This window comes from Elgaria multicarinata, chromosome 8 (assembly GCF_023053635.1).
Source record: "Elgaria multicarinata webbii isolate HBS135686 ecotype San Diego chromosome 8, rElgMul1.1.pri, whole genome shotgun sequence".
In the NCBI taxonomy this organism is placed as follows: domain Eukaryota; kingdom Metazoa; phylum Chordata; class Lepidosauria; order Squamata; family Anguidae; genus Elgaria; species Elgaria multicarinata.
Window position 1 is genome coordinate 89521094 of NC_086178.1, and position 24877 is coordinate 89545970.

Consider the following 24877-nt stretch of genomic DNA (forward strand, 5'->3'; position numbering starts at 1 on the left):
GTAACACAATCCAGACTTCTTCAGTCAGAGAAAATGAGACCAGACTAATACATTCATTCAGATGCAATACATTTAAACTGCAAGATTTCTCCCTCCCACCCGCCCCATACCACCAGTTTACACAGCTCTAGGTGCAATTACACATGCTTCCATATATTTTCCAGTACAATTCCCAGAGTATTAAAGTGCTTATGTGCACTCTGGTTTCATTCATATTCAGGTGTGCAATATCATCATATTTGGACATTTTAGTTCAAAGTCAGTTCAGCCAGTTGAGATATTTTATATCCAGTGCCAATATTTATACATGTTTTAAAAGCATATGTAGACAGTGATTTAGACAATGTGTGTAAATGTACATTTGTTCCCAATACCACTGTTCCTTTCTCTTTCCTGTTGCTGGATTTTATATAAAGATTAATCTACAACGCAATGATAAACTCTAAATATACAGACTCATTTCTACAAAACTAAGGCAAAAGAAATTAACTTCCTATTTGTATGTTAAAACCTAATCAGAACTGCTGTTAAGCCAAGAGTAGTACAAATGTTCATAGTATGAAAGTTTTAAATGTGCATTAACTTTTCAGTTAACAAAACTGTTACTCACAATTACAAATGTGCAGTATTTAGTTCATGAATATGCAATGGAATATTTCACAGTTGAATGGTTCACCATTCTATGTTCCAATTCAATGGTTTATGAACATAAGTAATGGGTACAAAACAGGCAAAACAAAATTAAATGTAAGGCTTCTGAATGGACATGATCTGCAAGAATTACACTTCGAGGAAATAAGTGTTTGGTTCAGTCTGAATTATAAATTTACTGCTACCTCATCTAGCTAAACTCTTGAATCTTCAAATCACTTTCCATGCATTATGCTATAAAAGCTTATTTCAAAGAGACTCACATACAGCTAGTTTCATAAAACCTAAGGACCGATTCACAGTCAGATAGTTGGGGACCTCCTGCCTTTTCAGAAATGCAAATTCATTTATTCCTGTTCAGCACCAAGAAGACACATAACTGCATATGATTTGTGTATTAAGTTCCCAGTTTTTTGAATGACAGCAGCATGTCACTGGTCAGCAACTAATTCTGAAGGAGGGCCACTTGAGAAACAGTTCAGGAGGTCGGGTAAGGCCCTAATTCCCACACTTCCCGGTGCCCTGCTCCCAAGTTACTATTGCTACAGATGCCACATCTCCTCAACCTTTTTGGTTTCTTGGTTGATAAATGCAGAGCCAGACAACACCCCTTAATAAGGGGAAATTTCTAGCTGGGGTGGAGGAGGGTTGAGTTCAGAATATGCAATTCGCTCATGATTCATGGGCCTGTACAGACAATGCACTAAGTCATGGTTAGGCCGCTAACCCTTTTGCAGCAAACGGTTAGTGAGCATGTTTAAACCGTGGTTGTGTAGCCACCATGGTTAGGAATGGTTCACACAACACGCTAAGCCATAATGTTTAGCTCAAAATGTTTAACTACCATGGCTTAGCATGTCGTCTGAACAGGGTCACTATAATATTGAAATTGAGCACATAGTCTGACAATTTTCTATATGAACTATTTTTTAGGATAAACAGAATATAAAATATTAGAGCAATGCTCCCTAAATAGTGGGACATCAATATAATCAAACTCTCCCTTAAAGCATTCTATTACACCACATTAGATGCTATGTGAGGTCATTTAAAAGGTACCAAACCTGAAGCAGAAGGCACTCAGCAGGGACGGTTATTGCAAAGTGTAAAACATTTAAAAATAATTTAAAATAGTTAATATGGACAGATAGAAAGGAGTTAATTTGTACTAGCTGCAGTCCTTTAAAAGGTTCCATTTTAAAATGGTTTAGGTTCAAGACCTATAGTGGTTGTGCCCTTCTTTCTTCCTAAATTAGTATTTGATACTGAATACATGTCTCACAAAATTTGTGCAGCACTTTACACTTCAACAAACCACTCACATTCCTATTTAACCCTTATTCAGTTCTACTATGCAGATGAAAGCAACAATCTTACGCACACATTAGGGAGTAAGTCCCACTGAACTCAGGGAGATTTACTTCCAGGTAAGCATACATTGGATCATATTGTAATCTGCCAAATTGTTTGTTAGACCTATACACTGTGAAAATAGTCCCTTCCTAAAATGTAAGCATCTCATATGGAATGGTATGCAATGTATGAGATAAGCAAAAAAATACAGTTTTCCTGTACAACAAAAATAATTTCAGTTTGAAAATACAACCTTCATGTGAAATACGATTATACACAATTTTATAGTTTTGTAAAACTAGTTAGTTAAAATATTTTTAAACATCTCATAATACCATTATCTTAAATTTCATTTGAATCTATGCAACAGGAACCACTAATATCCAAAAATACCAAGAATGAAAATGTTTTGCTATAAAAGTTATATATTTTAAATTCTTATCAGGTAAGATTGTACATAATTTTCCATATAACACATTTAAAAGGAGCATTTTCATAAACACTTTAGAAGCAATACTTTAAGAACCTGCCTTTATGACAAGAGTCAACTTTTCAAACTCAGTGTCATTTACTCTGATTGTAGCTGTGGAGTCATTGTTAATTGGTTACTATTTTTCCTTCCAAAGAAATACCCATTAATTTTATCACAGTTTACATCAGACACTGATATATACTCTTTACTCCATGCAGGGTTCTAATTCCAAGCTTGGTAGGCGCTTTGATACATATACAAAGTCTCATAATATGCAGGCTTTCATATTCACTTCAGTTAGAGGTAGGCAGCTCTGTGCGTTCAAAATAAAGGAACCATCACGTTGCTTCCTCCATTATGCGAATAGGGAAGACTCTGCGTGTGCCGGATCTCTATACAAACCAGAGCTATAACATACACAAGAAGCTGTAGCATCAGGAAATATAAAGACGACTTTCACAATTATGTCTTGAAGTTTATGCTACTTGGGTATCACTCTAAACGGCTTCCTATGAACAGGAAATTACAGAACGGAAATGATGGAATTAGCTAATAAATCATGGGAATAGAGAGTGCACTACAGTAAAGGAAGCCATACTACAACATTTAGAGTTTTTATCCCCTTTTCTATTAACCAGTGAGATTTATAAAAGGTTAATTTCAGAACTGTTTAGACATCAGTGTGTAAAATCCATCTGAATTTGTGTTCCTCTAGCTGAAACTCAAGTGGGTTACTTCCATAATTACACCAAGCTTTTCTCAGTTTCCAGTTTAAAGTACTCTATTTTCCAAATGGAAAGACTTCTTTTTATTCAGTAAGTCTAATGATTCCAACTATAAAATCTGAAAACTAGGTGTGAGTCCTTTCTGTAATGTGATCCATCATGTTCTAGATAATTTAAATATTGTAAGCAAAACAGCAATGAACAATTATAGTACTAATACTATTGAGCACAAGATATGAAATTATATTCACACTGGCGTATGACAAGAAATACTTTCTGCCTACACTAGACATTTTCACTTTTTATATATATAAAAATATCTGTGTTAACAGAAAACTGTCAACGAGAACAGGAGTACTATAGAATAGGCTACCCACAAGAAAAAAAAACTGATTAGGACAAAATAGCATAATAAGTTTTTTCAGAATATGGCTTAAATTACTTCATAGAATTCCTCTAATCATCCATAAAGTTAGTATCACTTTTAAATATTTGTTATTGGCTTTTATTATTAAGGCTCTCTTTATAACCTATAATAAAATTGCTTATCAATATAGCATTTGTTTCTGTATCAACACACTTGAAATATAAAATATATATTTTTAAGTAAATCTATTTCTATTTACCATATTTTGCTTCCAATTTAAATTAATATTTTAGTGAACCGTAATCAGTGAAAACACAATTCTTTTGATAGTGACTTTTGTCCAATTAGCATATACTGTAAGACGCTAGAAGAAGGTTCTGTTTAAGCAGTCCAAAAAAACCAAATGCAGGAAACAGGAAGTGTCTATTGAAACATTCCCCTGCAATACCGCTGTGACCTGGCACTTTCATTAACTTCGCATGCTCAGTGATAGTTTCCTTGGTTACTTGAGATTTGAACATAAGCATATTGTTCTCTGACACAATTAGAAAATGGCCTTTTAAATACAATTCTATGCCACGTACATTCCGCAATATGCTCATAATGGTAGATGTGGGTCGTGCATTGCAAGTAGCCATTCTATTTGCCCAATCTCCTTACTGCCTTTTCGTCATGTGTGTGTGCGGAAAGAAAAACCTGCCATAAAATTAAATCAAGTCTTTTTATGCCAGCCCAATATTTGTCTATACTAATGCCAGGTTCAGATGCAACACTAAGACAAGCAGGCTCAAAGCTTGGGCTTACATGTTCTCCCCTCCCCTTTATGCACAAGGGGAAGTTTAAAGCTTCAAGTTGTGGTTTGTTCCAAATTTATTTATTTATTTATTTATTACATTTCTATACCGCCCAATAGCCAGAGCTCTCTGGGCGGTTCACAAAATTGTAGTTTCTCATTACCCCTGGAAATAGGGTTTTGTTCAAATCAGGATATTAAGCCAGTTTGATTGAACTAACCAGTTTCCCATATTTGAATGTAAAAGGAACTACAATTTGTTCAAAACTATGAGCCTTAAACTTCTCCCATGCAAAAGAGGGAAGGGAGAGCGCATAAACCTGAGGCTCATGCCTACTTGTCTGCATCATGGTTTAACGTTATATTTTAACTAGGCCCAGAGAACTCTTTAGATATCTTATCCAACAGCATCCTCTTGAAATCATCACAATCAGGGAGAAATCTTTGCCAAGTATTGCCCTCCAGATGTGTTGGACTGCAACTCCCATCATCCCCATCCAGCATGCCCAATGGCCATGCTGGCTGGGGATGGTGGAAATAGTCCAACACATTTGGAGGCACCAAGTTGAGAAACGCTGTCACAGTGTGTGTGACTCAACATAAATATAATTTCTACCTATTCCATATGGGTTGGATCAAGACTTGTGCCCAGTGCAGTTCTGTTGGAGAAAGGGAGTGGGACAGCAATTTTCATAGATTCTCCTTTCACTCTGCAGCCCCCAGTGCCACCTTCCACATTGTTCTGGAGGGGGTGAAGAGAAAAATCAGTGAAAGTCATTGCCTCACCTCTCTCCTTTAATGACAGCCTTAGCTGGATCCCAGTTCCCCCCTGCAAACAGAAAGAGACCTTTCATTCATGGAGGGGCAAGTCTGAAACTAACCCTATAAAATTAATTGCCCACACCAAAAAAAATGGCCAATTCATCATCTTATTTTAGTAAGTGATTTCAGATATGAACACGTATATTTAGTTTTGCTGCTTCACTGCAATATCCAAAGACACCTTGAGTACCTAAATATAAATCTTATAAACAAAATAGGGCCTCTGAAACACAAGACGTTCAAAACAGCATTTAGCATGTTTCTTTTCCTCTTTTACATGGCTGACACCTATTTTACAGTCTTTGAAAATACTTCAATAGCACCTACATAATACACAGTAAGAATATACTATAAGTTTAGCCATGAAGAGATGAACACTCCTAACCAGTTTTAAGAATGCAGCAGTATGATCACATCTCACTAAAAATGCTGGTTCAGTTAGAAAACAGATTTTAGGTATTTATCTCTCAGAAATAGGATTAACTCCAGTTTTAACGATGTGGTAAACACCCAAGGATAATATTCTAATATTCTTTTAATAACCCGTTAGAGATATGGCTCAGTGTTCTGGCTGCATGAACAGAGTTTAATTAAGCTAAAACAATTAAGGGTATGAGAAAACTCAATCATTTTATCCAATATTCCCCAAACTCAGGTAAACTTCATTTGTTAAATGAAAGTTCCTACAACCACCAGTTAAATTTCATTAGCTTCTCTCTTATTTTACTAAACAGAATAATTTTCCTGAGTAAGATTATAAAAGACTTGATCATTCTACCAAAAGTACAAAGACAAGTAAAATGTAGAACAATACAAACCAACATATAACAGGATCACAAGTGCAGAAATGTTGTTGCTTTTCATTGTAATTGGCCCCCAATAGAAATCATTGCAAAAAAATTAGGTATCTAAAATATTTTGAAGGACGGTAATTAAGTTCTTCAGACCATGAATGTAGCCCTCATCTCGTGCGTTGCTGGGGAACACATGCGCAAAATCTATCATCCTGATTTCAACCTCTGCACTTTCTGGCTGAGTAGTGGGCATGTGGCAGAAAACTTTTTCCAACTGAGGTATAACATTTCCATTCAAATGTTTTTGCGAAAAACAAGCACTGCTCTTCCATATGTTATCTTGTTCCACGTTTTCAACTTTTAGTGAAATTTGACTCTGGTGCCTTTTGTGAAGTGCATACATTTTAGAGAAGCCTTTACCTACAGAGGTCTCTACCTTGTTGTTTTCTGTAGAATTGATCACATGAATGTTGTTGTTATACTCCAGTGTGTTGCCACTTGGCACTTGCCCCTTGGACATTCTTCTCTTCTCACCCAGAGTAACATCATTTAACCACGTAGTTGTCATTGGAGACAAGCCATCATAGACAAATAGTAAGGAACTTGCATAAAAGTTAAGCTGCTTCTGGCTCTCAAACCACTGCAATATTTCTCTAATCTTTTGAATACTGGCAGCTACAGCATCTTTTCTCAGATTGTATCCATTATAGAAAAACCGAGCCACACCTGCAAGAAAGAAACCACTGCAATTACTGGCCACAGAAATAAACTGCTTCAGTACGTAAGGGTTATCATTTTAAAAGGCAAAATAAAGAGCAGTTTTAAGCTATTCTGATAACAGAATTCAGGCTCTAACCAGTGTTTACAGGCTTCAGTAATATACAGTCCTTAGATAAGATGCTTCATTATTCACATTTAAAATTCAGACAAATGTGCTAATTCAGATTTCCTGCCACCAAAATATTAACTGCAGTAACTAAAGGACTGCATGGGATAATTTTGAAATGATCGGATATACATCCAGTACCCATCTAGGTCAAGCTGTTCACATGCTGGTGGTTCGGTAACCTGAACTTACATCCCACAGGAACAGTAAAGGCCAGAACGTCTGCATAGTCCAAAACCCAAGCCTACGCGGCAGGGTTTTGCTATTTTATTGTTTTACTCTGTACAGCACCATGTACATTGATGGTGCTATATAAATAATAATAATAATAATAATAATAACGTATGCTGTCACAGGATTCTCCCACACTATATTGTATCTTTAGAAAGGAGTGAAAACATGCCTGCTTCAGACTGTCCCGCCTCCCCACTGTTTTGCTGGCATATTGTGATGTGGCTGTTGCCAGCTTCAAATCTTGCCTCTGACATAACATTAAGGAGGCCCCCATCTTTCAACCTCTTGCTCCCTCCCCCAATGCAATAGGGGGATAATACAATTGATGTACATTACAGAGTTATTCTAAGAATTACTGATACTGTAAGGGGAATCATTTTAGGAACACTCAAAACACAATATCAATGCTCAGTACATTTAGCTGTCACCAAATGTGCTGAACCTTACATAATGTAATAAACAGTAAAAAAAAAAACAGGAAACCCTATATAAAACATTCTTAATCCTATCCATATATATCTGGGAAATAAAGAGAAAACCCTCCCTTCTTCTACCCTCTCACAAAACAGTCCCTATTTCTCCCTCTTCCTCTTAATCACCGATTTAAATTGTGCCACCTAGTAATCCTGCATACTAAAGGCTGTTTTATTGTATGCTACTGGCCGCTTTCTAACATGTAGTTTACAACTTTTAGGCTCAGCATTCTTGTAATAAAGACCTACATTGCCTATGTATGAGGTACAGTTAACTAAATTACAAACATTACCATCTTTTATTGTCTCTTTTGTTAAGCCTCTTCCATAGTGCTGGTTCTGCGTCTCATAGCTGTCAGAATGGATGTGATAAACCTTAAAAACACAAGAAGTAGTAATGTGTTTCTCTGTCTGATTTCTTAAGTTTCTTTGTCCTACAATCAGTAAAATAAGTGAATTGCATACACACACAACCACCTTCCCAAAACATCTATGAACACAAGCCAAAAACTCCTGTTAACTTCAAATTCAAGGCGGGGGAGATCTGTATTAAAATTAAAATTATCCGATTAATAACTGGAGCCTCACTAAAATCACCATATCAGTCAAACAAGAAAAAACACACTTATTTTTATTTTTCTATCTGGCTAGGGAAATTATAATCATAACCTACTGCCTGAAAGCTAATTGTTTAGATTTTGAATGTTTAGAAGTTTAAAAGCACATTTTTTTTCATAAGATTAATGAACCAGAATAAGCCAATTAACACTTCACTAAAAGAATATTATGCAAGAACTTTACAGTAAATAAAATCTTTTAAGGCAAGCAAATTCAAACAAGATAAGACGGAAAAGATACTTTCAGCTTTACTGAGGTTCCTAGGTGCTCACATTAGGCTGATTCAAAATATGCATACTTGAGTTAGCATCCACCAAAGAATGTCAGATAAATTTCCAAGGAAAAAAATATTTTACTGCTAATAGCTGCTGCTTGGCTGACAGGATGGTTAGGGGCTTTGCTCACAGACCAAGTGGTCCCTGCTTGTCATAGCCAGTGATACAGCATCCAGTTTGAATGGATAAGGTCCCAGGTTGAATTTCATTGTTCTTCAGTTAAAAGGATTGCTAGAACCAATACTTGGAAAGACTTCTTTCCTGTGACTACTAGTCTACTACTGTACAGGATAGATAGTACCCAGCTGGGTCAATCAATTGTTTGATTCAGCATAAAGACAGTTTAGTTTGTTGTTATTTTATATCAGGTAGATAAAAATATATACCTCCCACATACAATTAATATACTTACCAGAATCAAATACTGTTTTTAGCAATATTTTGTGAATTTTACAAGGAAATCTGTATCTTGAGCATACCTGCATGTAGCTGGGTACATATAGGAATCAACTGAATAAATCCTGCTGAGAAATCAGCTATCATGACTTACTTTGGGATAGGACATAACGCTCTAAACCAAAGGTTATTTTAACATACATAAAAGTTAGAACAAAAATATTACACAAACAATGGCTGCTTTTGAACATTTGTGAAACCATTTATGAAACCATGGGCAAGCATTGTACCTGTGAGCTCTGTCCCCCTGACCCTATCCCTCAGCTCTTGTTGTTGCAGAGACCCTGGTTTGCATTAAGACAGGGTTCCCCTTTACATCCAGACTAGGGAACTCTGGTTCAGATCCTGGCTTATTATCCTGTTTCACTAACCAACATTAAACAAGAGTTCCCTGTTTGAGACATAAAGGAAACTCTGACTTAATGCAAGCCAGGATCTCCACAATGGAAAGAAGGCATGGATAAATAGGTAAGTGTGCAGCCTCAGTGTTCATCCACGTGTTCATAAACCATGGTCCATGAAGTCATGGATGAATGCAGCCATTGATAATCAAGTAATGCTAGCTCATTGCCAATGTTACTAAGTGGAACAATGCAATGCAGAGTACGGGGAGGGGAGAAAAGACAGGCAGGACTGTTAGAGGAGGAAGTAGTAAAGGAGGAAGGATAAAGCACTGTGTAGTAAAGGAGGAAGGATAAAGCACTGTGAAAAAGCTAAGAGGAGGAGAAAAATATATATTAAAGTGATTAGAGTTCTCTACATTAAAAAAAGGGAAAAGATGCTGTTCAGATGTTTTCATTCTGGGGTTGTACTTGTGGTGGGGTAAGAACAGGACTTAGGCTTGTGTACTCTGCCCCAATTCAGTCACCTACACTTTCCTACAATAAGGGAAGCAGGTAAGAATACATAAGAAAAGGTATATAAATCTATTCCCACCTCTCTTCATGGGGGAAAATATCTTCTGGACAGGGTTTCAACCGCCCACATCTGTTCAAGAGCATCAAATGATTTAAAAGCCAATGAAAAACAACATCTTACCCTCATGCCAAGCACCAAGAACCCAATCTCCTCCATTAGTGGGTACTTGCTGACCTGTTGCTTAATCTTCTCAGCAGAAGCATATGGATCATAGCTTTTCTGACCTATTTTTACATCCATTATGCATGGCTTTTTAAACCTGTGTGTCACATCTTCCAGTTTCAGGTACAAATCTATTAATTAATCAGAATGAACAAATCAATAGTATAATCTAACTAATAAGCCTACTCATTAGAGGTTGATGGAAATTAACGTAGTAAGTATACAAGTATAAAGATTAAGTAGTAGCTTACAAGCAACATTATTTTGAATTCTGCATTATAGGGCACCTATGAAGACAGGTATGAGTCAGCTGGTAAACATAGGATCTACCCACAATTGTTAGTATTCAAGATAAAGAAGCAGAAACAAGAAAAACCCGAACAAGCCAATGTGTTTCAAGTTTATTGAAACACATACATGACACCTTAATCTTTTCTATTCAAACAGAAGCTATCAAGGCTTATCCCCTGCCTGGGCCTACCATATTAATTTTGTCTGTATCCAAATGTATTCGTTCACACTTAAACCTAAAAGGGTATCATAGACTTATGATTAATACTACTTTACTTGTGAACTAAGCAGCTTAAACTTGATTTATACCAATTATATTCATTCAAAATTTATATAAAAATATCATAACATTATCCTTGTTAGTGTGAGCAGTTGAACACATTTTGATATACAAATGCTGCACTAGGTCTAAATATGGTCAACTCAATATTTCAAAAAGCAGCCCCTATTTACAAAACATTCTTCCATCAGCAAAGCATATGAGTATATTGTTTCATGATATTCTACATCATAAGCTTTATTATAAAGTTATGAGATACTCAGTTTCTGACATTTCCAGAAGAACCACCCCAGGAGTTATCATAAAATTGGAGCCTAGCACACTGTGAGTTTTAGCAGTCATACCATTGGGTGCAGTAGGTGGTGACCAGGTCCCATAATATTTTGGCAAATACTTTCGGAGTTCTAGAAACACAGAGTCTTCACAGCCAGCAGCATATACCTGAAGTAAGACATTATAAAGAAATACATTTCGACCTGTGAAAAACTATCCATTTCCCTCCTATGGCAAACAAATTTACATATTGAAAACTTCTGTATGTTTTAAAACTTTAAACACAAAGAAATACACAATTAGAAATGAAAACAAAGCTTTCCTCCAAAATTAAGGATATGAATGGATACTGTTGTTTTTATACTGTTTTTATGTGTGTGTGTGTGTGTGTGTGTGTGTGTGTGTGTGTTTTTAAATTGTATACTTTTAATGTTTACTATTTTTAAATGTTGTAAACCGCCCAGAGAGCTTCGGCTGTGGGGCGGTATATAAATGTAATTAAATAAATAAATAAATAAATAAATGAACAGGATTGACTACTGGTCAAGTCCTACAAACAATATAGGTTTGAGTATCTTGTTGAAAAAAAAGAACTGAAAACACTAAATTTTGTTTTATTCTGTTTTTATTTTCATTTTACCTTGTACACCGCTCCGAAATTTTTCAATGGGGAGCGGTATATAAATATTCTAAATAAATAATGATAATAAAGCACACAAGTTCTTATAGAATCTGTGGAGGACAAGGTAATCTAATCAAAGATTTTGGGGGAATACAAGTGGCCTGGCTCAGATGGAGGCAGGGAAGTCTGGGAAGTCTCTATCAACAGTCAAAAGTGTGTATGAGGGGAATAATCTTTTAGTGATGCATCAATCATTTGCTTAAAATGGCTTAAAAGTCTTGAGAAGAGTATTACACTGGAATGATAGAACAACCCTGGAAAGCTCTTTGATGGGTAGTATTGAGTAAATACAAAATCTCTTAACACAGCTTATGAACTAGAGATGAGCAATTTGTGACCCTCTAGATGTCTTGGCCTACAACTCATATCAGTCCTAGCTAGCATAGCCAATGGTGAGAGATGATGGGAGCTGGAACCAAAACATTTAGAGGTTCATCAGATGAGCCTTTTATCACACGTTTGCTACTACCCATTCACAGATGTGCGCACATCCTTTAGACGATGTCGTCAGCCTTCTGCGTGCCTTTTGCTCGTTTTTCCGTCACAAAATAGACCTCTTTTAATCCAACTCTTTTTAGAAAACAGAATGTGCTGCAATCTCCCACCGTGTGCAGAAAAAGCAACAAAATTAAAACAGCCCCTGAATGGACCATGTGGAGAGAAGCGATGGTAAGGGAATGCGATTTTCCCCTGTGTGACGATGCTCTTAGAGGGCTACATGTGCTCACCCCTGCTATAAGGTGGGTATATACTTGATACACAAGAGTAGTCACTGTTAGAAGATGCCTCTAAAACTCTGTAAAACTAGTAAAAGAACAAGTCAACTTGCTTTCTCATTGACTGCATTTGGTTAAAGCAACAGATGAACAAATTCTACTGCTCACCTACACGGTTGCACAAGAATGCATTTATTTATTTCGCGCAGTTCTTCGCTTGTCATTCAATACCGTATTTCTTCGATTGTAAGATGCCATCGATTGTAAGACGCACACTAATTTCAGTACCACCAACAGAAAAAAAAGCTTTGATTCTAAGAAATAATAAACGCACCCGTGATTCTAAGATGTACCCCCGTTTTTAGAGATGTTTATATGGGGGGAAAAGTGTGTCTTAGAATCGAAGAAATACGGTATTAGGCTTGAATAGCCATTTCTATTATAACAAATAGTTAGATCGTGTTTTTTTATAGCAAACACAAGCTTCCAGCAAAGCCATACAGCAAACCACACCACTAATCAAGAACAGAAGAAAATAAAATCCTCATATTTTCAGCTCAACACTAGGACTAACTCCTAAGTAACACCAAATGCTATCTATTTTATAACTTAGAATGCTGCCATTTCTATACAAAATTAAACTTTGACCACTAGCTGGCAACATCTGCAGAAGCAAAATGTTAAGCATATACTTTTCAGAGACAGAATGACAGTTCTGTTGTTCTTCTCTGATTTTCAGTGTCACTGGAACAAAACCATAAAATCGAGTTACTGCATTTACAAAGTACTGCTGCCCATTATATAAAACAAAACTGCTTTCAGGCCCTTGGTGACAGAAAATGCAGTAGATCAGACAAGGTGAGAAAAAGCAGTTGACAAAACACAGATTGCAATGACTGCCCCCTATCAAGACCAGTAAAAAGCTGAAGCTTGCTAACAGGTTAATTTTAGGACCCTACATTTTTTTTTAAAAAAAAAAATTAAACAAATTCTGATGATTACTCATTTTACAAGCTTTTCCCCACAAACACAATTATATATAGCTGTCAATCTGCAGAAGTGGCATGATACTCAAACGGCTTACACTGAAGAAATTATAGGGCCTGGTAAGCACTGCTAGAAAATATGCTTCATGGCATGAGACGATTCCTAAATGGGGCAATTGCACACTGCTTTTGGCTTTAATAGGGAATGGAATCATTTGTAGCCGAATGTTTCAGCACAAGCTGTTCAAGAGCTCTTATAGTAACGAACTGTTTACATTTCTCGCAATGTGCACACTAGTGTTACTCTAGGCAACTCCAGTGAGAGGTAGGTAATATGCATGCTCTAACTCAGCCAAAGGAAAGTATCCACTTTTTTTAAGTATTAGCTTTTGCTCTATTGACAATCTGCAAATAATTGCTAGGATATGTTAACCATGCCATAAGATCCAGTAACTGCTACCAGTTACACAACCACTAGCTTCCTGTACAATATGATTTCAGGGTAACAGCAGAAGAAAAATTCTGGCACACATTAACAATTATTCTGCCTGTTACCCCAGAACCAGCCCTGATTTTATGCAATGTTCCAGTCCTTTTCCCATCTCATCAGTCTTCTTTTCTTCACAAAACTCATGCGTAAATAGCCAACTCTCTAACGTTGCTAAGTCACATCTAGCATGAGGCTCATTCATGGAAACAGAAAAAAGAGAAGAACCCATGGTGAGTGCTGTGTGGACATGATTGACCCAATTTAGAGACCAACAACTAAAGGATCAACATCAACATTTCTGACTGTGTTTAATTTCTAAAATGTGAAGGGTCTGAGTTCAATGCTGCCTAGAAATTACATACTTTGATATACAGACTCTGTATCCAAGATGTGTGGGGCAGCTAATACCTACTGGGAAGAAACACTCAGTTGGCATTTACAGTAGACTCTGAGGCTGAATTTGAAGAACTCAGTATCAAATAACTTGTGAAGTTATCCCACCTATTTTATGCATCTCTATGTGACTTAAGTTTTTTTAATTCATAGAGACAAATTAAGATCAATTAAAAACAAAAACAAAACTAGTGTTCAACCTATACAATGTATATCTGAATAAGAATGTTTTATGATGCTCCATAAACATCAGAAGTGAAAGAATGTGTCAGATTTCCAGAGGAAGTTGATTCAAAGGAGAGAATCTAACTTAATTCGCTGTAGCAGCACATTCTAGAGTAAGAACTGCCATTAATACCTTGTTAACTCCAAAATTAAACTACAACCAACACAATATGTTGCACTACTCTTGCAAGACTGGTCAGATATTCAGCTGTGCAGAGAATGGTGCTGTGCCTCCTGATGGGGAAGGGGTCACCAGCAATATCTCGCACTCAGGAGCCTACAAATTTGCTTTCCATGGCAAATGTCCCTCTTAATTCTGGTAAGTGCAACAAAGTTCAACTCTCCTCCCAAGCTTGGAAGTTGTCATTGTTGCCTTTTGAAGGTGGTGGTCTAAGTGTATCAGAAACCCAGTCTGACACAGAAGTTCCAGTTCTTCTAAGCTTGGGAGGAGCAGGGAGAGATACACAAAAGGCATCACCTTATCTTGCATATCTATGACCTTGTGCTGGGTATCAGAAATAAGGGAAAGCAAAATTTGTGGATTCCTGGCTACACTAGCACTCCACCATTTGTGGAGACCACCAACAGTACTTTAAATGTTCAAATGCTTAGTGTCATCTTCCTCCTGTATAGGTTTGATCACATTCTCCAAGACGGAACAAGAATACCATCTTGAGACTTGGCAATTTTGATGCCAAGTTGGGATAGTAAGGTTTTGCAGTGATAGTCACACAGATAAATAGTGTAGTTCAACTCTACTTGAAGGTATATTTTTTTCAGATAGTTAAAAGGATGAATCACAAAAAGACATTTACCTGGTTATAGAATTCTAGTTCTCTGGGCCCTCGAGGTGGTGGCTGCAACTGTTTGAGGACTGTGCCATCAGGATGCTGCAATATTCCTGGGAGACAACAAAGACATTTGTTCATTCCTAAGCTTTGCTATAAGAGACGCTGATCTTCAGACTATGAAACAACTTCAACAGTTATTAATAATTCAAATATGTGCTGAGTTCTCCATAAAGATAAGAAACTGACAACTACACTAGCAATTGTAAAAACAAAAGTGGTCTAAGAAAATAATTAAGATATTAAAGGACCTATTCTTTTTAAATGAAGGGGAGATTCTGTATTTCCAGCATGATGCAAACCATACATACTGGTTTCCAGGACTGTCCAGATGGCTCAAGGGAAAGACTAAGGGAGAGAGATACTTCAACAATTTGAAAGACTGTATTCTCCCTTATGAGCCTGCCCATGCTTTAAGATCTTCTGGAGAAGCCCTTCTTTCAGTCCCACCATCTTCACAGGCACGCTTGGGGGGAACATGGGAGAGGGCCTTCTCGGTGGCTGCTCCAGTGCTTTGGAACTCTCTTCCCAGGGAAGCTAGGCTGGCTCCCTCCTTGATGGGTTTTCAGAAGCAGGCTAAAACTTGTTTGTTCCAGCAGGCCTTTGGAGAGTAATTTGGTCCTCCATCTATGTTAATGACTTTTAATTTTGTTGTGTATTTTAAACGTTTTTTGTTTGTTTTTTACACTTCTTTTCCTAGGTTTTACAGCCCCAGTATTGGGCAAAAGGCGGGATACAAATAAATATAATAATAATAATAATAATAATAATAATAATAATAATAATAATAATATATAAAAAAAAACCAACGTACTTCTAAAGATGGAATGTTTAGGAACCTTTCTGACATTCTCCCAATAGAAAAAAGAACCCTTTCACTCCAGGAGAAAGGGACTCTTATTTTACAATTAACCACCTTCCTATTTTATCACCAAACATCGCCTTTGTTCTGGATAGTTTCACCTCACTGACAATATTATTGTCAAGTAAGGCTGACCAAGAGACAAGCTTACTACATCAAAGTAAAACAAACTACAGCTTCAAATAATCTGCAAACTAATTACCACTTAACTTTACCACTTAACTAATTAACTTACAAAAGACCTGTCCTAGTTGCAAACAGCAATACTAAGTGCTTTGCTTTGATCCAGCAAACTGCATTCCTTGATCTTAATAGGTCTTGCAGAATCTGAACTGCAGATCAAAGGTGAACTCTTCAAAAGACTGCTGCTACTTTGCAAACTAACCCTTTGCTACACCTGAGATGCTAAGCAAACCTGATGCAAAATTTGATGCAAAGTGATGCATATTGGGGCAAAAAATCCTAACTTCACATATATGCTAATAAGGTCTGAGCTAGCAGTGACTGACCAGGAAAGAAATTTTGTGGTGAATAGCTTAATGGAAATGTCAACCCAATCTGTGGCTGCTACGAAAAAAGAAAATCCCATGTTTGGGATCATTCAAAAAGGAATCAAAAATAAAACTTCCAGTATCAAAATACCCTTAGAGAAATCTATGGTGTGCCCACACTTGGAATACTGTGTACAGTTCCGGTCACCGCAACCTTTTGAAGTGTGGTGACCAGAAATGAGCTGAAAAAAGTGAAGGAACGTGCAACTAGAACAATCAAGGGGTGCAGCAACTCACCTATGGGTTACAATGGGCAGTATCTAATGCTGCCCATGAATGAGTGAGGCCCACCTAACAAGGCCACCTAAACCTACTAGACAGGGAGGAACCTATTGCAGGTGGACTCAGAGACAGCTGCTCCTCCCAGCTCTGGCTGAGTTCCCCACCACCTGCACTCCACAGTTATCTCCTCTCTGTGATCAGAGATAACAGCAGGGATTACCGTGTGTACTGCTTCTGTTACTTCTGATTACAGAATGGAGATAACAGAAGTGTTTTCTCCAAGGAGAGGGTTGGAGGCTCCATGTGCCAGATGAGGAACCTCCATAGGCTGGCAGCTCCCCATCCATGAGCTACTGCATGTATGGCAGTATTTTGACCTTAGCATTTACCATAGTTTAGGAACAGAATCTAAATAAATGCAAATACACACATGCTTAATTTGCTTTCTGGATTCATTTACATTATGGCTTAAATGAGGAGGGCGGGGGGGGGGGGGAGAGCATAAATCCACAAGTTGTTAGCTGACTACATTTTAATGCATTCCTATGTCAGTGGTTTTGCAATCTAACCGGAAAACCTAAAAGCAACTTCTGTAATGGTTCCCTGCCAGGCAATTAGATAACAAGGCTGGCCTAAACCGCCCTCTTGATTCTCAAAAGCTTGCAGGAATATATTGTGTGACAGAGTGACCTGTGCTCATAACAAGTATTGTTGTTGTTTTGCGTTATATGTTTTGTAAACTTTCTTAGAACATGCTTGCAAATATTCACTTGCAAATATTCACCTACAACAAATCATTTATTTATTTATTTAATTTCTATACCGCCCAATAGCCGGAGCTCTCTGGGCGGTTCACAAATCATGGCATTGTCTCCACTTGACTAGGATGCATTCATATATTTGAACTCAATGGGTTCTATCAAATAGTATCCTTCTATAAGCAGAATAGATACCACTGGTAAATGAAGTTCTCTCTGTCCTCTGCAGCTCTCCTCACACACTCCAGGTCTATTGGCACACATTTGGGAGGCATGTACAGATAAGGAATATTCCTATCGTGTGAGCAGAAGCCCACCTGCATAACATTGGATTTAGTTCAAAATAACCACTACCATGAGTCCATACATTTTGGGACTCATATTTACACAAAGACCTGAATCCTACATTAGATGAACTGCAATTTAAATGGGTGTTGAACTGGAGCTACAGTTGCACGTATTGCAATGGAACTTTTACAGTCAGGCATTACCCTTTGGATTTAGGATTATTCCATATATAGCAGAAAATTATATTAAAAGCCTTCTGGATTCTGAACAGATTCTACAGGTAAAAATTGTAGGTCATAAGAGATGCTAGAGATGTGTTGCGGCTGAAGAAATGTAAATCCACCTACCATGGACCTGCCCAACAGTAGAGGTATTCTGACATACAGGACATCAACATCATGCTAGAATTCTTGCCCCTTTGTCTAATTCTGAGATATGTACTATCTGTCTAGGAGTTTGGTTTAGGACACAGACTTTAAATCTTCAGAACTGCAACTCAAGATACATGTTGTTCTTCAGTACAGGAAGGCATTGAAACATTGATAAAATAAATGTTGAACTTTTTGGCCTAGAAGAAAACAGCATTAATCAGCCTCATGCAGGCAAGAAGTATCTTTCTACTGATGCACTTTCCTTGATCTTAACTAATCTTAGATCCATAATACATTAACTTGCAGGTTCATTGTGATTTGTCTTCATTCTCTTTTAATTGTCTATCACATCTATTAAACTCAAAAGTATTCTGAGGTTATAGTAAATGAAAGTAGGTGGGCTTGTTTTTAACATACTAGATATGGCAGATGTGAACCTAAAATTGCAACCTAAAAACTATCTTTGCAACTACTGGGATAAACTTCTTTTGATCCAAATGAAGCTTCAAAATAATGTTTTTCTAATGAAATGACTCAAGCCATTTTTGCTTGTACTGTTTACATATTTCAAAAGCAATGTCACAAATTAAAATGATCAAGATTAAAATGATCAAGAGCCATACTGAGTAACAATATTACCCATTAGGTCAGCACTGGTTTTGTATAGAGGTATGACTCCAACAAGTTTTCAGCTTGAATTGCTATAACAGTTGCTACAACAATGTCAAAGTTAATAAAATAAATTATGATTAAACAACATCAATGTTGACATTTTGCTTCTACATTGAAAAAAGCTACCAGACCAGAATCATATTTCTTAAATATTAGACACATACATTTCACAACTTAAAATGAATCAAGTTGCACACTGTTGTTGGACAGACTCACAATTACTATCTGAAATAAGTATAATACTTTAGATCTATGTACGTTTTTGAAACACTTGAAGCATTAATAACCCCATTATTTCTCTTTTTAAGATTTTTTTTCATCATAATACAAAGTTTCATACAGTAGATGGCCAGACTGTCCAAAACGCCACATTTTTAAATAACAAAACTACACTGAATGTACACTCTATTAGTTAAAAATAACTGAAATTTATATTTTAATGTACCCATTACAATTATTAAAATCAGCCTTTGGACTTTATTACTATAGAAAGTACAATAAAACTTCAGTCTCCAGGTGCAATTGAACAAAATATCAATATGAGCAGTAATTCTTGGTGTTATCTTTGCATAAGTTGTCCCCGTTATTGATCGAAACCACAATCAACTCCTTGCACCACATAAACATAATACGTTTGCTCCTTTCTTCTCTTTATCATAAAATCCCTTAATTAAGAATTTCAAAGGTAACTAAGGAACAGCCTACATATAGCAAACTTGAGCGCCCCCCCCCCCCCCCCCGTTTTGGAAATCAATTCAGAAGCTTTTGCTGTGTTGTCAACTAGGGAAAGGAGATTAGTGGCAGGAAAGGAGGGAGATCTGGTCTTCTCAGTAGTGGCCTCAGTTCCTTGTAGTATACCCAACATAACCCACTTCAGGTGAAGTTTAATATACAGTGAAACATTCTTTCCACAAGTTTTTTTTATAGTGAAGTTTTAAACAATATTTTAATATATTCCATTGTCCCAAAAGTTTGACAGGCTGTTCAATATGTAGGATATTTAATGTTTGTTCATTTTTTATATTTGTGTTCCTTCAAGAAGCTGAATTCTGCATCCAATGCCATATTCTGTAGAATGCAGAAAACGCTGAACTTAGGTTTCTTAAGGTTTCTTTACTCCAGTCAACAAAAACAAAAACCATTACCCAAAGGACCTTTTTTCTGCCGCTCCCAAATTGTGGAATAGCCTTCCGGCAGAGATTCATCAACTCAAAAGTCTTCCAGAACTTAAGAAAGCCATAAAGACTGATTTCTTCCAGCAGGTGTAACCCAGTTGAATTTTAAGATGCCTTTTAATAATGTGCTGCTTTTAATAATGTATTAGTTTTATATGTTTTAATCAATTATATGTATTTTATGGTGTTTGGATTTGTGTTGTACCCCGCCTTGATCCAGAGGGAGAGGCAGGTAACAAATAAATAAAAACATTATTATTATTATTGCTTCACAGCTCCTGTTCCCTTACTTTAATCACTAAATCAACACAAAGGCAGTCTTGTTTTTCCTGGTGTTAACTGCAAAACCAGTTATTGACCAGTTCTGGGGTTGTTGTTGTTTTACCTATACAGGTAAATCCAATGTTTCACAAGCAGTCCTGCTCATGCAATGGGACTTCACATTCCTCCTCCCCACTATAGCTCGATGCACATGCCTCAAACCTTTTTGCTTTTTTGCTAAGTGTAAGCCGCTCCAAGAGCCTTTTTTGGCTGAGGAGTGTGGTACAAATATGATAATAAATAAACCTACTCTGGTGGGTCTTCCAATGCTCTAGAGCAGAACTGGGGGATGCAGTGGGAAAAAGAAATTTAATCCATCAGGTGTATCTGTTCTGCTGGCAGAAGGACACTACTGGATACAATCCACTCACTTTAATTTAAGGAGGACATTGGCCTAAAGATTCAAATGTAGGGCGTAGACATTTGACCGCTTCAAATTCCTGCTCTGCTAAGAATCTCACTATAGGTATAGTTTTGGTCAAATCACCATTTCTCAGTTTAATTTGTCTTTGAGCATTGTTGTTGGGCTAAAATTCAGTGCTATGACTTCCTTGGAGGGAATGTGATATATTGTGAATGCAAGAAACAGATTTTTAGAACCACTTTTTGAAGACAACTCCCAGCATCCCTGACCATTGGCTGGGGCTGATGAGAATTGTAGTCAAACAACAACTGCAGGGCCAGCAACAACTGCAGGGCCAAAGGTTCTTCACCTCAGGAGTAACATAAAATGGTTAACACGCCCAATTGCAATGACCTCTTGTGGCCCAAGAACAAACAACTAGTGTAGTCTCTGGAGAAAAAGGGAGATGTAGCATGAAAGCTGTAATGAGAAATACAATTCTTTTCTGTCTTTTTAGACCAATGAGCTCCTGTTTCTCCCCTACTCATGCACATCACACCTCACTTCTTTCTGTTTCAGAATTTACTATGGTAAGTGCACTAGTGTTTTCCGTAGTCACAGTTAGAAAACTCACAACGAACTGTGGCAAATTGTGACCAGGAGCCAACTATGGTTAGCAAAATCCTACATGCACACATAATATTAATCATAGTTAGCTCTGCATGTGCAAATGGTGGGGTTGTGAATGTCTGTTTGAGCTAGGGGTAGGGTAAAGGGAGAAGCTGCAGTATTGTCACAATCATAGAACCATGGTTAAGTAATCAGGCAGAGTTCCTTTTAGGCTTAGTGCAGATGTATTTGTCTCATACTGGCTGAAAGTCCAAGGGCTAGAAGAAAATAATTAGTCTAAGAAAAATGGATGCACCAGAAATTGCTCCTTTAGAAGGCAAATTCTATACACACATTCAAACTCTGCCTAATTGCTGTTTACTGTGACATTTCCAATAAAACCTTTCCAAATTCCTTGCTTAGGTATGTAAGAAATATCTAAGAATTATCTGACTGTCTTATAGAGGAAACTAATGCCAGTACAAAGGGGACTAAAAAAACCACATCAACAGATCTCTTCAAGTTCTTCCTTGCAGTTCATCACAGTTTTCCCCGTTCCTCATTCCCATCTATGTCCAACTTACAAAAGAAAGACTGAGATTACAAAGATAAACCCATTTACTGCATGGTGATGAAATATCTCCCTCTAATGAATACTAAATCTTCTGTTTACACAAAACAGGAGAACATCGACATATATATTCTTCCTTCTTTTTCTTGTAGAAACCTACAACAAGCGCTCTAATAACCAGTTGCAGAACTTTCACCACTGGCATAATTTTGATCACCATACATACTATTTGATTTTTACTTGAGGTGCTAAGGAGGGGGGGAAACTAATTTTCCCCAGCTTCCACACTTCCCTTTCATGAATGTTTAACTTTATACTGTACACACAAAAAAATTGTAAAAAAAAATACTGGGAGTTGTAGGACTTTGTCCTGCAACTCCTTACATCATCTAGCCATGGCAGGCTGGGAAATGCTGAGAGTTGTAGAGCTTCTTCTGCCTAAACATGCATAGGATTGCACCCTAAGAGTAAAAGTACCGTATTTCTTCGATTGTAAGACGCCATCGATTGTAAGACACACCCTAATTTCTGTACCACCAACAGAAAAAAAGCTTTGATTCTAAGAAATAATAAACGCACCTGCGATTCTAAGACGCACCCCATTTTTAGAGGTGTTTATATGGGGGGAAAGGTGCGTCTTAGAATCAAAGAAATACGGTACTCTTACCAAGACTATTGGCAAGGAAAGGAAGAACCTTGGACATAACCATGAAGATTTAAAAAGGAGCAAAACAACAAAGAAGCAGGGACAGCAGCAGACACAATAAAGGAAACCACCATAAGAAAGGACTTTAAACAGTTTGCTAGAAAGAAAAACGTTATGCTCTTCTAGTATCACTCCATTATTACATGCCCAGAAATGGGTATTTATTGTAAGCTACCAAGAACTTTACAAGTACAGATAGTAAATACCACAGGAGATAGTGGATAGAAACAAGCCCAAGTTTTACCAGAATTTCAGACACCACATTTCAGTTGTTTAATTGCAAATATTTTCAAATTTCACTTTTGAACATCTCTTTTGAAGAATACTATCTAAAAACTAAATGCTAAATTTCAAAACTAAATCTTAAATCTCATCATTTAGTTACATATTAAACTAATGTCAGAAGAAACTTATCAGTTGGAGCAGTAGCCTGAAATAGGGGAGCCCTGAGTGAAAATCCCCTTTCAACCATGAAAGTTACAGGATGTAACTAAAAAACAGTGTTTTTTCAGCTTTTTTCATCCTATTTCACAAGTTTATTATGGGGGGGGGGGGAATTATCAACTCCACATATAGAATCCAAACCTCCTTAGATATCACACCCTCACAGTGTAACCCATCCAACAGGATTGCTGGGAAGATAAAATGAAGTCAGTCACATATGTCACCCTGAGCTGCTTGGCGTAAGGGCAGGGCACAAATGTGATTAAATGAAACTTGCCAGACATAGTATTTTTTACTGGTTGGCAGGCTGTTCCTACCCACTTTCTTCTCTCCCCCCCCCCCCCATTAAGTGCACAACTGGAAACACTGAGAAGGAAAAAGAGAAAACGCAAGAAAAACATGACCTGAGGGGTTTGAGGGATGGGTAAGGTTGCAAGCAGATTCAGACTGATGAGAATTGCTTGGAACCTCCAAGCCACCCTTCAGATTAATTCTCAAGGGTAAGTCAAATAAAATAATAAAGAACAACCTTGCGGGAAAGGAGAGCAAGGGGGACGGGGACGACTCCACAGCCACGCCTCAGCCTCCACAGCTCGAGGTCAACCTTCCCTCTCCCCCTTCCTGCATGAAGCCAAAGCAGGAGAAGAGGTGGCCCAACTTCTGCCTCGCCTCCCGCCCTTCGGCTGGCTTCTTGGTCGGCGACCCCCCCTCCCCGCCCTCGCCTGTCACTTACCGCCCTTGTCCTTGCCGTACATGTGCCCGGCCACCTGATGAGAGAGCGGCACACAGCCGTTGAGGAGCCGGACCCTCCCTCCATCCTCTTCGCCGTCCACCGACGTCGACGTCGTCGTCGACGCCGCCGCCGAGCTCGGAGGAGGCACGTCCACCTTGACGCCCCGAGGAAGCCGCTCGGCCTCGCTGCTCTTCGCGCAGCGCGGGGGCTCGGTGGCCATTTCTCGGGGCGGCCTCCGCGGCTCCCGCAGCCTCCCCGCCTTCAAGGGCCGCCGCCGCCGCCGCCAGCGCCTCGGGCAGCGGTTCGCCGCCCTGGCCGGGCCCGCGGCTCCATCGCGCGCCCCCGTCCGTAGCTCTGCCTCAGGGAGCGCAGCAACTCCTTCCCTCGTCACCTCAGCCGCTCGGCTCGACTGACTAAGCGGCACTGGGCAGAGGCAGCACCTTACTACTGCTGGGCATGCGCGGTGCAAGTTGAGTTTGCGCAGTAGCCGCGACTGAAGCTTCCCCTCCTCAGCTTGCCCTGGGTTGCGGAAAGGTTTTCCCACATAGCCACCCAAAACGTGAGGAGAAGGAGGCAGTGCTTTAATTACTAAAAGAAAAAAGATGCCAGGGTTCAAGGTAAGCTGAAAGCCACTTCCTTTCCCGTGGTAGCCCTTCTGAGTAACCCCCAGATGTCTATGGAGATGGCTAGACAATGATGATGAGAAAGCACTCTGCATATGCTCAGAAGCAGAGCTACAGTATTATATTACAGGGCGGAGTTAATTCAGGAGACCGTGTTTTGATTACTAAAAGAAAAAGAAGTGCAGGGCTCAAGACTGCTGAAAGCCACACTCTTTCCCCTAGTAGCACCTACCCCTATCCCCAGATATTTGTAGAGATAGCTAGAGGGGAAAGCACTTTGTATGTGCTCAGAGACAGAGTTCCAATATTATATTAAAGGACTGATCCCTAGTCATTAATTCAGGTTCTGGGACTGAGCACCGATGAATTAAGCTCTAGCAGAAGGCCTGTTCAAAAAAACATAATTTGCAGAAAATGCAACCTACCCCAGTTATAATTTCAAATG

At 38.2% G+C, this 24877-nt stretch overlaps 1 protein-coding gene across 1 annotated transcript; it reads right to left on the reverse strand.

Annotated features, from left to right (window-relative positions):
* Window positions 1-108: 108 nt before the first annotated feature.
* On the reverse strand, window positions 109-24039 carry IPMK (inositol polyphosphate multikinase). The gene is made up of 6 exons (XM_063132955.1): window positions 23810-24039; window positions 15151-15236; window positions 10915-11011; window positions 9958-10130; window positions 7864-7945; window positions 109-6703 (listed from the first exon to the last, which is right to left on the reverse strand). The coding sequence occupies exons 1-6, from the start codon at window positions 24027-24029 to the stop codon at window positions 6084-6086; spliced, it is 1278 nt and encodes a 425-aa protein (XP_062989025.1). The 5' UTR covers window positions 24030-24039; the 3' UTR covers window positions 109-6083.
* Window positions 24040-24877: the final 838 nt, after the last annotated feature.

Excerpts from the sequence above, each read along its gene's own strand:
- IPMK (XM_063132955.1), bottom strand. The coding sequence starts at position 24,029 with ATGGCCACCGAGCCCCCGCGCTGCGCGAAGAGCAGCGAGGCCGAGCGG. Across the intron at positions 15,237-23,809 it reads GTACGGCAAGGACAAGGGCG|GAATATTGCAGCATCCTGAT; the intron begins GTAAGTGACAGG and ends GTTGTCTCCCAG. Across the intron at positions 10,131-10,914 it reads ACCACCTACTGCACCCAATG|ATTTGTACCTGAAACTGGAA; the intron begins GTATGACTGCTA and ends ATTAATTAATAG.